The sequence below is a fragment of the Gobio gobio genome (assembly GCF_949357685.1).
Source record: "Gobio gobio genome assembly, chromosome: 12".
Lineage (NCBI taxonomy): Eukaryota > Metazoa > Chordata > Actinopteri > Cypriniformes > Gobionidae > Gobio > Gobio gobio.
In genome coordinates this window covers 1,022,243-1,039,654 of record NC_137105.1, presented here as the reverse complement: position 1 = coordinate 1,039,654, position 17,412 = coordinate 1,022,243, and the positions used below count along the sequence as shown (strand labels likewise).

The 17,412-nt window shown below is 44.5% G+C and overlaps 3 protein-coding genes across 3 annotated transcripts; all 3 read right to left on the bottom strand.

Moving 5' to 3' along the window:
* Window positions 1-707: 707 nt before the first annotated feature.
* LOC307135601 (zona pellucida sperm-binding protein 4-like) lies at window positions 708-6,231 on the bottom strand (the record flags this gene model as incomplete). The annotated part of the gene is made up of 9 exons (XM_079832176.1): window positions 708-784; window positions 866-938; window positions 1,021-1,162; window positions 1,232-1,424; window positions 1,492-1,655; window positions 1,728-1,825; window positions 1,892-2,079; window positions 2,152-2,296; window positions 6,223-6,231. The coding sequence occupies 9 exons, from the start codon at window positions 6,229-6,231 to the stop codon at window positions 708-710; spliced, it is 1,089 nt and encodes a 362-aa protein (XP_079688302.1).
* A 16-nt stretch (window positions 6,232-6,247) lies between these two features.
* On the bottom strand, window positions 6,248-11,048 carry LOC307135600 (zona pellucida sperm-binding protein 4-like; the record flags this gene model as incomplete). The annotated part of the gene is made up of 8 exons (XM_079832175.1): window positions 6,248-6,337; window positions 6,420-6,561; window positions 6,631-6,823; window positions 6,891-7,054; window positions 7,127-7,224; window positions 7,291-7,478; window positions 7,551-7,695; window positions 11,007-11,048. The coding sequence occupies 8 exons, from the start codon at window positions 11,046-11,048 to the stop codon at window positions 6,248-6,250; spliced, it is 1,062 nt and encodes a 353-aa protein (XP_079688301.1).
* An 823-nt stretch (window positions 11,049-11,871) lies between these two features.
* On the bottom strand, window positions 11,872-17,406 carry LOC307135599 (zona pellucida sperm-binding protein 4-like; the record flags this gene model as incomplete). Its single annotated transcript, XM_079832174.1, has 9 exons — window positions 11,872-11,948; window positions 12,030-12,102; window positions 12,185-12,326; window positions 12,396-12,588; window positions 12,656-12,819; window positions 12,892-12,989; window positions 13,056-13,243; window positions 13,316-13,460; window positions 17,398-17,406. The coding sequence occupies 9 exons, from the start codon at window positions 17,404-17,406 to the stop codon at window positions 11,872-11,874; spliced, it is 1,089 nt and encodes a 362-aa protein (XP_079688300.1).
* Window positions 17,407-17,412: the final 6 nt, after the last annotated feature.

Genomic DNA, 17,412 nt, shown 5'->3' with positions numbered 1-17,412 from the left:
ATCAGCCTGTCCACTTGCCCTCAGTTTCTTATTTTAATATCAGGGGTCAATTGCATAATCCTAGCCTCTATGTTAAGACTCGGTCTTAACTAGTTTAACCTACTAGCAGTTAAGATTTAACCAATAAAATTTAGATTAATCTAACTTATGTAACAGACTTTAAACAGTTAGGTAAAGTGAAGAAGAAATTAGATGACTAACTTTTAGTACTAGTTCAAGCGGTTTATGCAACTGGCCACAGACCTAAAGTCTCTAAAAATAACCCCACCCCCCCCAGCTCAAAACAATTTAGACCCAGTTTATACTTGTATTTAGCATGGTCCACGTGTGATCAGATTAAATGCTTTAGTACCAGGTGTAAATAGGTCCTCAGACAACCCAGGTGGGATACATTAGTTAAGGGACTAAATTATAGGTCCAGTCATACCTAAAGACCCAAACAGACAAGTTAAACCCCTAATTAGTCACCATGAAGAACAGGGGCCCAGGTTAGCAACTGGAGCTTTGCAAATAGTTCAGTTCAAAGGCTTGGTTTGTTTAGTTCAAGTTAAGCACCTCAGTTAGACTGCACAACCTTGCTAATGGAACTGGTTTAGTAGTGAATCCCAATAAATCAAACTGAGAACAGTCATGAAAGAGCTGACTCCAGTCAGAAATCAATGCCAAAGACTAATGTGGATTCAAGAAGTTTATTAAAACAACCAAATTCACATGACCAGGGTAACTTCTCCACTAGACACCACAGTTTGTCCACTAGAGACGGTCTTGACATGCGTGTCTCTTCCTGTAAGAGAAGGGGTAGAAACATTAGGCATTTAAATACCACTCTCATGGTTCCTGAAGTCAGTTTACAGCAAGCACTCACTTTTCCTAGCGCAGCTTTGCTCACAGGAGCCAGAAGAGGGATGGCACACCGCTGTACTACAGTGGATGAAGATCTAACAGAGAGGGAAAAGGGTTAAGCCACAGAAATCACTATAAGACTAATATTAAGGGTTCAGGTAAGGCTGCGGAGCATACGGTTTCCTGCAGAGGAGCCAGTGATGCTGGATCCACAAATGTGAACATCTTCACAACAAAGCGCTTGTAGTGGGTTGGGAACTGAAGACCAGAAGATCCAGCCACCAATGTGGTCAGGTAACGGTCATCCTGGTAAGGGCATCTGAAAGACAAAGAGGCAGTCAGAGATGCCTTACAGCACACTAGATGGATAAAGACTGGCCTTACTCACCCGTCGACCAGAAGGTCCCATTGGGGTAGACTGAGTGGACTGGGGGTTGATGTCGCCCAGCAACGTCCCAGCATTAGGACAATGTTGGGGTCGGTCCTCTCCAAAATGCGCACCTCAACATACACAGGCTCCCGCAGGACTTTTGTGACCGGATAATCAGCACCACTGTAGTAGGACGTGTACGCCTCGTCCCCTGAGGAAGAACACCGGCGTTCAACCAGAAACTGCTGTAACCTGGAGTTTAGAATATACTTATGCACACTTGCCTTCTGCACAGCCTTTGGTGACACATTGACCATTCGCCAGTCTAAGCTCCACCCTGAGGGGTCCAGGAGCAGCTACTGGTGGAGGTGCAGGAACAGTGTTGACCTCCACAACCAGAGCCTCCACAGCAGTAGCAGAGTACCTACACTGGAAGAGAAGCCTGGACAACAAACAGTGAGCTTTTAGCATTTGCCAAGGATTAACATTCATGCTAAAGCGTAAGAGCACCTACTCAAAATGGCTGTCCCTTGTGATGGAACCAAGTGGTCCAACACCCACTTCATACGAGGAGGTCATTCTGTTTTCATACACCACATATCCACTGTCCTCCTGCAAATAGTAACTGTTGGCATCCAGTCCATTTTAAGCCATGCAGAACCACAAGCAGCTACTCACCATCATGCTCGTGCCACAGGCAGTGACAGGGAACTGGTATATAGCAAAGGAAGGTGTGGATCCCACAGGACTGCAAGGTGGGTCGCTTCCACCCAGGAGACGGACTGAATCCAGGCTCAAGCGAGGCAGAGTAACATCTCTAGCCACCACTACCACAAACTGACCATCTCTTATACACTGGACAGTCACTGGAACGAGAGCAGGTTATTGCTGAGGATCAGTTGAACATGAACACCTTTACATTGACTCGACACTCTTACCTGCCTTCCCATAGTAACACTGCTGTCCGTTAAAGCAGCAGTTGATAGCTTCACACTCAGCACCACTGATTCCAGGTGGACCACATTGGATCTGCTCATAATCCGCTACAGCACATTTGTCAAGAGGCTCTGCCTGTGCCACTGGCTGCTTAGTGTGAACCAGCTGAGGAAACTGTTGACTAGCTTGATGAACCTGTTGACTAGCTTGTTGAACCTTCTGAGGAAACTGCTGACTAGCTTGTTGTACCTTCTGAGGAAACTGCTTACTAGCTTGTTGAACCTTCTGAGGAAACTGCTTACTAGCTTGTTGAACCTTCTGAGGAAACTGCTGACTAGCTTGTTGAACCTTCTGAGGAAACTGCTTACTAGCTTGTTGAACCTTCTGAGGAAACTGCTGACTAGCTCGCGGTTTAACCCACGGAAGAGACTGCTGACTAGCTTGAACCTGCTGACTAGCTTGCTGTTGACCCCATGGAGGAGACTGCTGACTAGCTTGCTGTTGACCCCACGGAGGAGACTGCTGACTAGCTTGAACCTGCTGACTAGCTTGCTGTTGACCCCACGGAGGAGACTGCTGACTAGCTTGCTGTTGACCCCACGGAGGAGACTGCTGACTAGCTTGCTGTTGACCCCACGGAGGAGACTGCTGACTAGCTTGCTGTTGACCCCACGGAGGAGACTGCTGACTAGCTTGCTGTTGACCCCACGGAGGAGACTGCTGACTAGCTTGCTGTTGACCCCACGGAGGAGACTGCTGACTAGCTTGCTGTTGACCCCACGGAAGAGACTGCTGATTAGCTTGTTGAACCTGCGGAGAAAACTGTTGACTAGCTTGTTGTTGAAGCCGCTGGTCAGTTTGCTGTAATATCAGAGTTTGAGACTTCTTGGCTGGATAATTCCACTGTGGAACAGCATGACAGAAAGCACAAAACCACACACAAAGTGCCAGCCACTGACCAGCACACCAACTTCCTGCCATTGTTCAACAGCTAGTCACACTGTTGAGATGCTGCTCTTTGGTCTTTTTGTACTCTACAGATTTTGGCTAATTAACGATAATCCCTCCCTCTTCATTAGCAGTCATGATTCTCCAGACTTGCACGAGTGAGAGTTTATGCAACTGGCAGATTCCATTGGTTCTCAAGATTATATGCATGTGATGTTTCTTGATTCCAATTGGTCAGATTTGTCATGTTGAAGACAAATAAAAAGATTAATTCTCAGTTTTGCTACTGGAGCTTGCCCAAAGTACCTTGGGTAGATGTTTGGTGCATTCAGCTTTGCTTGTAGACGTGCTGAAATGGTAACTAGCATTAGGCAAGGCAAGGCAAGTTTATTTGTATAGCACATTTCAAACACAGTGGCAATTCTAAGTGCTTTACACAGAAATAGAATTCAAATATTCGTAGTGAATAAAATAAAATATTTATATATAGTATAACCCCTATCTGAAGTGGATGAAAATGGAGAGTCAGGTTTACGTAAAAAATATTTGTCAGGTAACTGTGCATTTAAACATTACCCTTACAGAAAAATCTTCATGGACTGAACCCCCAGGGCTATCTCTACAGATCTATCCGTCAAGGCAAGGCAAGGCAAGGCAAGTTTTTTTGTATAGCACATTTCATACACAGTGGCAATTCAAAGTGCTTTACACAGAAATGAAATGAAAATATTCGTAAGTGAATTAAAACAGTTATAATAGGAATGGAAAGAAATAAAAAATAAAGATGAAAACCCCTATCTGGGGTGGAAGAAAATGGAGAGTCAGGTTTACTTTAAAAATATTTGTCAGGTAACTGTGCGTTTAGACCGTACACTTACAGACAAATCTTCTTGGCCTAACTTGAGGGCGTTCTCTAGATGTTTTACCCGTCAGACCAGATCTAAACGGGTCTTCCTCGCACCAGAGGGAGTACTCATCTTTTGAGTCTGGATTTGAAAGTGGCTGCTGTTGGAGCACATCAGATCTGTTCAGGAAGCTGGTTCAGCTGCGGCTGGCATAAGAGCTAAAAGCAGAATCTCCTTGCTTTGAGTGAACCCTTGGTATTTCTAACTGACTTGATCCTGATGATCTGAGTGATCTGTTGGGTTTGTATTTAATCAGCATATCTGCAATGTATTGAGGTCCTAGGTCATTGAGTGATTTATATACAAGTAATAATACTTTATAATCTATTCTAAATGTAACTGGAAGCCAGTGTAAAGACCTGAGGACTGGTGTGATATGGTCATATGTTCTGGTTCTGCTCAGCGTCCTGTATGAGCTGCAGCTGTCTAATGGTCTTTTTGGGAAGGCCGGTGAGAAGACCATTACAATAGTCCACCCTACTGGAGATGAAAGCATGAACAAGTTTCTCCAAGTCTTGCCTGGAAACAAAGCATCTAATTCTTGATATGATAGTAAGCTGATTTAGTTATTGCTTTGACATGACTACTGAAACTCAGGTCTGACTCCAGAATCACACCCAGATTCCTGACTTGATCTTTAGTTGTCTGACCCCTAGCTTCAAGGTATGCGTTCACCTTGAGAACTTCATCTTTGTTTCCAAATGCAATGAGTTGAGTTTTGTCTTTGTTTAACTGAAGAAAGTTTTGGTACATCCAGTTGTTAACTTCATCAATGCATTTGCACAGGGAGTCAATGGGGCTGTAGTCATTAGGTGATAGGCCTAAGTAGATCTGGGTGTCGTCAGCCATTTGGTTCTCTCTCATTATTTGGCTCAGTGGGAGCATGTACAGGTGGAATAGGAGTGGAACAAGAATTGACCCTTGTGGGACTCCGCATGTCATGGATGTCCACTCAGACTTATGGTCACCTATACTCACATAATAACCTCTCCCTTCTAAGTATGTCCTGGACCATCCCAGAAAGCCCAACCCAGTTTTCCAGCCTGTCAAGAAGTATGTTGTGATCGACAGTGTCAAATGCAGCACTGAGGTTGCACATTACTACAGAAATAGAGTAGTATGTAGTTCCACATTTGGCAACACACTCACAAACCTCCCCAAGCACTTCCCCTCGGGGTAATCCCTGTCACCAGTTTGAAGTGTTCCACAACTGGACAAGGGAGGTTTATATGGACAGACCCTCGACTCCTTGATTATGACAGAAGGGACGAGTCTACTCATATGTACTTAGGACTTTCCAATTCAACCAGTAGTGGGCAATCATACAATGCAAGCAATGATGTACATCTGAATCACCACAGACAGTAGTGGGAAAAGGGCATGAAAAAGTGAATTGAATCAGCCTGTCCACTTGCCCTCAGTTTCTTATTTTAATATCAGGGGTCAATTGCATAATCCTAGCCTCTATGTTAAGACTCGGTCTTAACTAGTTTAACCTACTAGCAGTTAAGATTTAACCAATAAAATTTAGATTAATCTAACTTATGTAACAGACTTTAAACAGTTAGGTAAAGTGAAGAAGAAATTAGATGACTAACTTTTAGTACTAGTTCAAGCGGTTTATGCAACTGGCCACAGACCTAAAGTCTCTAAAAATAACCCCACCCCCCCCAGCTCAAAACAATTTAGACCCAGTTTATACTTGTATTTAGCATGGTCCACGTGTGATCAGATTAAATGCTTTAGTACCAGGTGTAAATAGGTCCTCAGACAACCCAGGTGGGATACATTAGTTAAGGGACTAAATTATAGGTCCAGTCATACCTAAAGACCCAAACAGACAAGTTAAACCCCTAATTAGTCACCATGAAGAACAGGGGCCCAGGTTAGCAACTGGAGCTTTGCAAATAGTTCAGTTCAAAGGCTTGGTTTGTTTAGTTCAAGTTAAGCACCTCAGTTAGACTGCACAACCTTGCTAATGGAACTGGTTTAGTAGTGAATCCCAATAAATCAAACTGAGAACAGTCATGAAAGAGCTGACTCCAGTCAGAAATCAATGCCAAAGACTAATGTGGATTCAAGAAGTTTATTAAAACAACCAAATTCACATGACCAGGGTAACTTCTCCACTAGACACCACAGTTTGTCCACTAGAGACGGTCTTGACATGCGTGTCTCTTCCTGTAAGAGAAGGGGTAGAAACATTAGGCATTTAAATACCACTCTCATGGTTCCTGAAGTCAGTTTACAGCAAGCACTCACTTTTCCTAGCGCAGCTTTGCTCACAGGAGCCAGAAGAGGGATGGCACACCGCTGTACTACAGTGGATGAAGATCTAACAGAGAGGGAAAAGGGTTAAGCCACAGAAATCACTATAAGACTAATATTAAGGGTTCAGGTAAGGCTGCGGAGCATACGGTTTCCTGCAGAGGAGCCAGTGATGCTGGATCCACAAATGTGAACATCTTCACAACAAAGCGCTTGTAGTGGGTTGGGAACTGAAGACCAGAAGATCCAGCCACCAATGTGGTCAGGTAACGGTCATCCTGGTAAGGGCATCTGAAAGACAAAGAGGCAGTCAGAGATGCCTTACAGCACACTAGATGGATAAAGACTGGCCTTACTCACCCGTCGACCAGAAGGTCCCATTGGGGTAGACTGAGTGGACTGGGGGTTGATGTCGCCCAGCAACGTCCCAGCATTAGGACAATGTTGGGGTCGGTCCTCTCCAAAATGCGCACCTCAACATACACAGGCTCCCGCAGGACTTTTGTGACCGGATAATCAGCACCACTGTAGTAGGACGTGTACGCCTCGTCCCCTGAGGAAGAACACCGGCGTTCAACCAGAAACTGCTGTAACCTGGAGTTTAGAATATACTTATGCACACTTGCCTTCTGCACAGCCTTTGGTGACACATTGACCATTCGCCAGTCTAAGCTCCACCCTGAGGGGTCCAGGAGCAGCTACTGGTGGAGGTGCAGGAACAGTGTTGACCTCCACAACCAGAGCCTCCACAGCAGTAGCAGAGTACCTACACTGGAAGAGAAGCCTGGACAACAAACAGTGAGCTTTTAGCATTTGCCAAGGATTAACATTCATGCTAAAGCGTAAGAGCACCTACTCAAAATGGCTGTCCCTTGTGATGGAACCAAGTGGTCCAACACCCACTTCATACGAGGAGGTCATTCTGTTTTCATACACCACATATCCACTGTCCTCCTGCAAATAGTAACTGTTGGCATCCAGTCCATTTTAAGCCATGCAGAACCACAAGCAGCTACTCACCATCATGCTCGTGCCACAGGCAGTGACAGGGAACTGGTATATAGCAAAGGAAGGTGTGGATCCCACAGGACTGCAAGGTGGGTCGCTTCCACCCAGGAGACGGACTGAATCCAGGCTCAAGCGAGGCAGAGTAACATCTCTAGCCACCACTACCACAAACTGACCATCTCTTATACACTGGACAGTCACTGGAACGAGAGCAGGTTATTGCTGAGGATCAGTTGAACATGAACACCTTTACATTGACTCGACACTCTTACCTGCCTTCCCATAGTAACACTGCTGTCCGTTAAAGCAGCAGTTGATAGCTTCACACTCAGCACCACTGATTCCAGGTGGACCACATTGGATCTGCTCATAATCCGCTACAGCACATTTGTCAAGAGGCTCTGCCTGTGCCACTGGCTGCTTAGTGTGAACCAGCTGAGGAAACTGTTGACTAGCTTGATGAACCTGTTGACTAGCTTGTTGAACCTTCTGAGGAAACTGCTGACTAGCTTGTTGTACCTTCTGAGGAAACTGCTGACTAGCTTGTTGAACCTTCTGAGGAAACTGCTGACTAGCTTGTTGAACCTTCTGAGGAAACTGCTGACTAGCTTGTTGAACCTTCTGAGGAAACTGCTGACTAGCTTGTTGTACCTTCTGAGGAAACTGCTGACTAGCTTGTTGAACCTTCTGAGGAAACTGCTTACTAGCTTGTTGAACCTTCTGAGGAAACTGCTTACTAGCTTGTTGAACCTTCTGAGGAAACTGCTGACTAGCTTGTTGAACCTTCTGAGGAAACTGCTTACTAGCTTGTTGAACCTTCTGAGGAAACTGCTGACTAGCTCGCGGTTTAACCCACGGAAGAGACTGCTGACTAGCTTGAACCTGCTGACTAGCTTGCTGTTGACCCCACGGAGGAGACTGCTGACTAGCTTGCTGTTGACCCCACGGAAGAGACTGCTGACTAGCTTGCTGTTGACCCCACGGAGGAGACTGCTGACTAGCTTGCTGTTGACCCCACGGAGGAGACTGCTGACTAGCTTGAACCTGCTGACCCCACGGAGGAGACTGCTGACTAGCTTGAACCTGCTGACTCGCTTGCTGTTGACCCCACGGAGGAGACTGCTGACTAGCTTGCTGTTGACCCCACGGAGGAGACTGCTGACTAGCTTGCTGTTGACCCCACGGAGGAGACTGCTGACTAGCTTGCTGTTGACCCCACGGAGGAGACTGCTGACTAGCTTGCTGTTGACCCCACGGAGGAGACTGCTGACTAGCTTGCTGTTGACCCCATGGAGGAGACTGCTGACTAGCTTGAACCTGCTGACTAGCTTGCTGTTGACCCCACGGAGGAGACTGCTGACTAGCTTGCTGTTGACCCCACGGAGGAGACTGCTGACTAGCTTGCTGTTGACCCCACGGAAGAGACTGCTGACTAGCTTGTTGAACCTGCGGAGAAAACTGTTGACTAGCTTGTTGTTGAAGCCGCTGGTCAGTTTGCTGTAATATCAGAGTTTGAGACTTCTTGGCCGGATAATTCCACTGTGGAACAGCATGACAGAAAGCACAAAACCACACACAAAGTGCCAGCCACTGACCAGCACACCAACTTCCTGCCATTGTTCAACAGCTAGTCACACTGTTGAGATGCTGCTCTTTGGTCTTTTTGTACTCTACAGATTTTGGCTAATTAACGATAATCCCTCCCTCTTCATTAGCAGTCATGATTCTCCAGACTTGCACGAGTGAGAGTTTATGCAACTGGCAGATTCCATTGGTTCTCAAGATTATATGCATGTGATGTTTCTTGATTCCAATTGGTCAGATTTGTCATGTTGAAGACAAATAAAAAGATTAATTCTCAGTTTTGCTACTGGAGCTTGCCCAAAGTACCTTGGGTAGATGTTTGGTGCATTCAGCTTTGCTTGTAGACGTGCTGAAATGGTAACTAGCATTAGGCAAGGCAAGGCAAGTTTATTTGTATAGCACATTTCAAACACAGTGGCAATTCTAAGTGCTTTACACAGAAATAGAATTCAAATATTCGTAGTGAATAAAATAAAATATTTATATATAGTATAACCCCTATCTGAAGTGGATGAAAATGGAGAGTCAGGTTTACGTAAAAAATATTTGTCAGGTAACTGTGCATTTAAACATTACCCTTACAGAAAAATCTTCATGGACTGAACCCCCAGGGCTATCTCTACAGATCTATCCGTCAAGGCAAGGCAAGGCAAGGCAAGTTTTTTTGTATAGCACATTTCATACACAGTGGCAATTCAAAGTGCTTTACACAGAAATGAAATGAAAATATTCGTAAGTGAATTAAAACAGTTATAATAGGAATGGAAAGAAATAAAAAATAAAGATGAAAACCCCTATCTGGGGTGGAAGAAAATGGAGAGTCAGGTTTACTTTAAAAATATTTGTCAGGTAACTGTGCGTTTAGACCGTACACTTACAGACAAATCTTCTTGGCCTAACTTGAGGGCGTTCTCTAGATGTTTTACCCGTCAGACCAGATCTAAACGGGTCTTCCTCGCACCAGAGGGAGTACTCATCTTTTGAGTCTGGATTTGAAAGTGGCTGCTGTTGGAGCACATCAGATCTGTTCAGGAAGCTGGTTCAGCTGCGGCTGGCATAAGAGCTAAAAGTAGAATCTCCTTGCTTTGAGTGAACCCTTGGTATTTCTAACTGACTTGATCCTGATGATCTGAGTGATCTGTTGGGTTTGTATTTAATTAGCATATCTGCAATCTATTGAGGTCCTAGGTCATTGAGTGATTTATATACAAGTAATAATACTTTATAATCTATTCTAAATGTAACTGGAAGCCAGTGTAAAGACCTGAGGACTGGTGTGATATGGTCATATGTTCTGGTTCTGCTCAGCGTCCTGTATGAGCTGCAGCTGTCTAATGGTCTTTTTGGGAAGGCCGGTGAGAAGACCATTACAATAGTCCACCCTACTGGAGATGAAAGCATGAACAAGTTTCTCCAAGTCTTGCCTGGAAACAAAGCATCTAATTCTTGATATGATAGTAAGCTGATTTAGTTATTGCTTTGACATGACTACTGAAACTCAGGTCTGACTCCAGAATCACACCCAGATTCCTGACTTGATCTTTAGTTGTCTGACCCCTAGCTTCAAGGTATGCGTTCACCTTGAGAACTTCATCTTTGTTTCCAAATGCAATGAGTTGAGTTTTGTCTTTGTTTAACTGAAGAAAGTTTTGGTACATCCAGTTGTTAACTTCATCAATGCATTTGCACAGGGAGTCAATGGGGCTGTAGTCATTAGGTGATAGGCCTAAGTAGATCTGGGTGTCGTCAGCCATTTGGTTCTCTCTCATTATTTGGCTCAGTGGGAGCATGTACAGGTGGAATAGGAGTGGAACAAGAATTGACCCTTGTGGGACTCCGCATGTCATGGATGTCCACTCAGACTTATGGTCACCTATACTCACATAATAACCTCTCCCTTCTAAGTATGTCCTGGACCATCCCAGAAAGCCCAACCCAGTTTTCCAGCCTGTCAAGAAGTATGTTGTGATCGACAGTGTCAAATGCAGCACTGAGGTTGCACATTACTACAGAAATAGAGTAGTATGTAGTTCCACATTTGGCAACACACTCACAAACCTCCCCAAGCACTTCCCCTCGGGGTAATCCCTGTCACCAGTTTGAAGTGTTCCACAAGTGGACAAGGGAGGTTTATATGGACAGACCCTCGACTCCTTGATTATGACAGAAGGGACGAGTCTACTCATATGTACTTAGGACTTTCCAATTCAACCAGTAGTGGGCAATCATACAATGCAAGCAATGATGTACATCTGAATCACCACAGACAGTAGTGGGAAAAGGGCATGAAAAAGTGAATTGAATCAGCCTGTCCACTTGCCCTCAGTTTCTTATTTTAATATCAGGGGTCAATTGCATAATCCTAGCCTCTATGTTAAGACTCGGTCTTAACTAGTTTAACCTACTAGCAGTTAAGATTTAACCAATAAAATTTAGATTAATCTAACTTATGTAACAGACTTTAAACAGTTAGGTAAAGTGAAGAAGAAATTAGATGACTAACTTTTAGTACTAGTTCAAGCGGTTTATGCAACTGGCCACAGACCTAAAGTCTCTAAAAATAACCCCACCCCCCCCAGCTCAAAACAATTTAGACCCAGTTTATACTTGTATTTAGCATGGTCCACGTGTGATCAGATTAAATGCTTTAGTACCAGGTGTAAATAGGTCCTCAGACAACCCAGGTGGGATACATTAGTTAAGGGACTAAATTATAGGTCCAGTCATACCTAAAGACCCAAACAGACAAGTTAAACCCCTAATTAGTCACCATGAAGAACAGGGGCCCAGGTTAGCAACTGGAGCTTTGCAAATAGTTCAGTTCAAAGGCTTGGTTTGTTTAGTTCAAGTTAAGCACCTCAGTTAGACTGCACAACCTTGCTAATGGAACTGGTTTAGTAGTGAATCCCAATAAATCAAACTGAGAACAGTCATGAAAGAGCTGACTCCAGTCAGAAATCAATGCCAAAGACTAATGTGGATTCAAGAAGTTTATTAAAACAACCAAATTCACATGACCAGGGTAACTTCTCCACTAGACACCACAGTTTGTCCACTAGAGACGGTCTTGACATGCGTGTCTCTTCCTGTAAGAGAAGGGGTAGAAACATTAGGCATTTAAATACCACTCTCATGGTTCCTGAAGTCAGTTTACAGCAAGCACTCACTTTTCCTAGCGCAGCTTTGCTCACAGGAGCCAGAAGAGGGATGGCACACCGCTGTACTACAGTGGATGAAGATCTAACAGAGAGGGAAAAGGGTTAAGCCACAGAAATCACTATAAGACTAATATTAAGGGTTCAGGTAAGGCTGCGGAGCATACGGTTTCCTGCAGAGGAGCCAGTGATGCTGGATCCACAAATGTGAACATCTTCACAACAAAGCGCTTGTAGTGGGTTGGGAACTGAAGACCAGAAGATCCAGCCACCAATGTGGTCAGGTAACGGTCATCCTGGTAAGGGCATCTGAAAGACAAAGAGGCAGTCAGAGATGCCTTACAGCACACTAGATGGATAAAGACTGGCCTTACTCACCCGTCGACCAGAAGGTCCCATTGGGGTAGACTGAGTGGACTGGGGGTTGATGTCGCCCAGCAACGTCCCAGCATTAGGACAATGTTGGGGTCGGTCCTCTCCAAAATGCGCACCTCAACATACACAGGCTCCCGCAGGACTTTTGTGACCGGATAATCAGCACCACTGTAGTAGGACGTGTACGCCTCGTCCCCTGAGGAAGAACACCGGCGTTCAACCAGAAACTGCTGTAACCTGGAGTTTAGAATATACTTATGCACACTTGCCTTCTGCACAGCCTTTGGTGACACATTGACCATTCGCCAGTCTAAGCTCCACCCTGAGGGGTCCAGGAGCAGCTACTGGTGGAGGTGCAGGAACAGTGTTGACCTCCACAACCAGAGCCTCCACAGCAGTAGCAGAGTACCTACACTGGAAGAGAAGCCTGGACAACAAACAGTGAGCTTTTAGCATTTGCCAAGGATTAACATTCATGCTAAAGCGTAAGAGCACCTACTCAAAATGGCTGTCCCTTGTGATGGAACCAAGTGGTCCAACACCCACTTCATACGAGGAGGTCATTCTGTTTTCATACACCACATATCCACTGTCCTCCTGCAAATAGTAACTGTTGGCATCCAGTCCATTTTAAGCCATGCAGAACCACAAGCAGCTACTCACCATCATGCTCGTGCCACAGGCAGTGACAGGGAACTGGTATATAGCAAAGGAAGGTGTGGATCCCACAGGACTGCAAGGTGGGTCGCTTCCACCCAGGAGACGGACTGAATCCAGGCTCAAGCGAGGCAGAGTAACATCTCTAGCCACCACTACCACAAACTGACCATCTCTTATACACTGGACAGTCACTGGAACGAGAGCAGGTTATTGCTGAGGATCAGTTGAACATGAACACCTTTACATTGACTCGACACTCTTACCTGCCTTCCCATAGTAACACTGCTGTCCGTTAAAGCAGCAGTTGATAGCTTCACACTCAGCACCACTGATTCCAGGTGGACCACATTGGATCTGCTCATAATCCGCTACAGCACATTTGTCAAGAGGCTCTGCCTGTGCCACTGGCTGCTTAGTGTGAACCAGCTGAGGAAACTGTTGACTAGCTTGATGAACCTGTTGACTAGCTTGTTGAACCTTCTGAGGAAACTGCTGACTAGCTTGTTGTACCTTCTGAGGAAACTGCTTACTAGCTTGTTGAACCTTCTGAGGAAACTGCTTACTAGCTTGTTGAACCTTCTGAGGAAACTGCTGACTAGCTTGTTGAACCTTCTGAGGAAACTGCTTACTAGCTTGTTGAACCTTCTGAGGAAACTGCTGACTAGCTCGCGGTTTAACCCACGGAAGAGACTGCTGACTAGCTTGAACCTGCTGACTAGCTTGCTGTTGACCCCATGGAGGAGACTGCTGACTAGCTTGCTGTTGACCCCACGGAGGAGACTGCTGACTAGCTTGAACCTGCTGACTAGCTTGCTGTTGACCCCACGGAGGAGACTGCTGACTAGCTTGCTGTTGACCCCACGGAGGAGACTGCTGACTAGCTTGCTGTTGACCCCACGGAGGAGACTGCTGACTAGCTTGCTGTTGACCCCACGGAGGAGACTGCTGACTAGCTTGCTGTTGACCCCACGGAGGAGACTGCTGACTAGCTTGCTGTTGACCCCACGGAGGAGACTGCTGACTAGCTTGCTGTTGACCCCACGGAAGAGACTGCTGATTAGCTTGTTGAACCTGCGGAGAAAACTGTTGACTAGCTTGTTGTTGAAGCCGCTGGTCAGTTTGCTGTAATATCAGAGTTTGAGACTTCTTGGCTGGATAATTCCACTGTGGAACAGCATGACAGAAAGCACAAAACCACACACAAAGTGCCAGCCACTGACCAGCACACCAACTTCCTGCCATTGTTCAACAGCTAGTCACACTGTTGAGATGCTGCTCTTTGGTCTTTTTGTACTCTACAGATTTTGGCTAATTAACGATAATCCCTCCCTCTTCATTAGCAGTCATGATTCTCCAGACTTGCACGAGTGAGAGTTTATGCAACTGGCAGATTCCATTGGTTCTCAAGATTATATGCATGTGATGTTTCTTGATTCCAATTGGTCAGATTTGTCATGTTGAAGACAAATAAAAAGATTAATTCTCAGTTTTGCTACTGGAGCTTGCCCAAAGTACCTTGGGTAGATGTTTGGTGCATTCAGCTTTGCTTGTAGACGTGCTGAAATGGTAACTAGCATTAGGCAAGGCAAGGCAAGTTTATTTGTATAGCACATTTCAAACACAGTGGCAATTCTAAGTGCTTTACACAGAAATAGAATTCAAATATTCGTAGTGAATAAAATAAAATATTTATATATAGTATAACCCCTATCTGAAGTGGATGAAAATGGAGAGTCAGGTTTACGTAAAAAATATTTGTCAGGTAACTGTGCATTTAAACATTACCCTTACAGAAAAATCTTCATGGACTGAACCCCCAGGGCTATCTCTACAGATCTATCCGTCAAGGCAAGGCAAGGCAAGGCAAGTTTTTTTGTATAGCACATTTCATACACAGTGGCAATTCAAAGTGCTTTACACAGAAATGAAATGAAAATATTCGTAAGTGAATTAAAACAGTTATAATAGGAATGGAAAGAAATAAAAAATAAAGATGAAAACCCCTATCTGGGGTGGAAGAAAATGGAGAGTCAGGTTTACTTTAAAAATATTTGTCAGGTAACTGTGCGTTTAGACCGTACACTTACAGACAAATCTTCTTGGCCTAACTTGAGGGCGTTCTCTAGATGTTTTACCCGTCAGACCAGATCTAAACGGGTCTTCCTCGCACCAGAGGGAGTACTCATCTTTTGAGTCTGGATTTGAAAGTGGCTGCTGTTGGAGCACATCAGATCTGTTCAGGAAGCTGGTTCAGCTGCGGCTGGCATAAGAGCTAAAAGCAGAATCTCCTTGCTTTGAGTGAACCCTTGGTATTTCTAACTGACTTGATCCTGATGATCTGAGTGATCTGTTGGGTTTGTATTTAATCAGCATATCTGCAATGTATTGAGGTCCTAGGTCATTGAGTGATTTATATACAAGTAATAATACTTTATAATCTATTCTAAATGTAACTGGAAGCCAGTGTAAAGACCTGAGGACTGGTGTGATATGGTCATATGTTCTGGTTCTGCTCAGCGTCCTGTATGAGCTGCAGCTGTCTAATGGTCTTTTTGGGAAGGCCGGTGAGAAGACCATTACAATAGTCCACCCTACTGGAGATGAAAGCATGAACAAGTTTCTCCAAGTCTTGCCTGGAAACAAAGCATCTAATTCTTGATATGATAGTAAGCTGATTTAGTTATTGCTTTGACATGACTACTGAAACTCAGGTCTGACTCCAGAATCACACCCAGATTCCTGACTTGATCTTTAGTTGTCTGACCCCTAGCTTCAAGGTATGCGTTCACCTTGAGAACTTCATCTTTGTTTCCAAATGCAATGAGTTGAGTTTTGTCTTTGTTTAACTGAAGAAAGTTTTGGTACATCCAGTTGTTAACTTCATCAATGCATTTGCACAGGGAGTCAATGGGGCTGTAGTCATTAGGTGATAGGCCTAAGTAGATCTGGGTGTCGTCAGCCATTTGGTTCTCTCTCATTATTTGGCTCAGTGGGAGCATGTACAGGTGGAATAGGAGTGGAACAAGAATTGACCCTTGTGGGACTCCGCATGTCATGGATGTCCACTCAGACTTATGGTCACCTATACTCACATAATAACCTCTCCCTTCTAAGTATGTCCTGGACCATTTAAGGACCATCCCAGAAAGCCCAACCCAGTTTTCCAGCCTGTCAAGAAGTATGTTGTGATCGACAGTGTCAAATGCAGCACTGAGGTTGCACATTACTACAGAAATAGAGTAGTATGTAGTTCCACATTTGGCAACACACTCACAAACCTCCCCAAGCACTTCCCCTCGGGGTAATCCCTGTCACCAGTTTGAAGTGTTCCACAAGTGGACAAGGGAGGTTTATATGGACAGACCCTCGACTCCTTGATTATGACAGAAGGGACGAGTCTACTCATATGTACTTAGGACTTTCCAATTCAACCAGTAGTGGGCAATCATACAATGCAAGCAATGATGTACATCTGAATCACCACAGACAGTAGTGGGAAAAGGGCATGAAAAAGTGAATTGAATCAGCCTGTCCACTTGCCCTCAGTTTCTTATTTTAATATCAGGGGTCAATTGCATAATCCTAGCCTCTATGTTAAGACTCGGTCTTAACTAGTTTAACCTACTAGCAGTTAAGATTTAACCAATAAAATTTAGATTAATCTAACTTATGTAACAGACTTTAAACAGTTAGGTAAAGTGAAGAAGAAATTAGATGACTAACTTTTAGTACTAGTTCAAGCGGTTTATGCAACTGGCCACAGACCTAAAGTCTCTAAAAATAACCCCACCCCCCCCAGCTCAAAACAATTTAGACCCAGTTTATACTTGTATTTAGCATGGTCCACGTGTGATCAGATTAAATGCTTTAGTACCAGGTGTAAATAGGTCCTCAGACAACCCAGGTGGGATACATTAGTTAAGGGACTAAATTATAGGTCCAGTCATACCTAAAGACCCAAACAGACAAGTTAAACCCCTAATTAGTCACCATGAAGAACAGGGGCCCAGGTTAGCAACTGGAGCTTTGCAAATAGTTCAGTTCAAAGGCTTGGTTTGTTTAGTTCAAGTTAAGCACCTCAGTTAGACTGCACAACCTTGCTAATGGAACTGGTTTAGTAGTGAATCCCAATAAATCAAACTGAGAACAGTCATGAAAGAGCTGACTCCAGTCAGAAATCAATGCCAAAGACTAATGTGGATTCAAGAAGTTTATTAAAACAACCAAATTCACATGACCAGGGTAACTTCTCCACTAGACACCACAGTTTGTCCACTAGAGACGGTCTTGACATGCGTGTCTCTTCCTGTAAGAGAAGGGGTAGAAACATTAGGCATTTAAATACCACTCTCATGGTTCC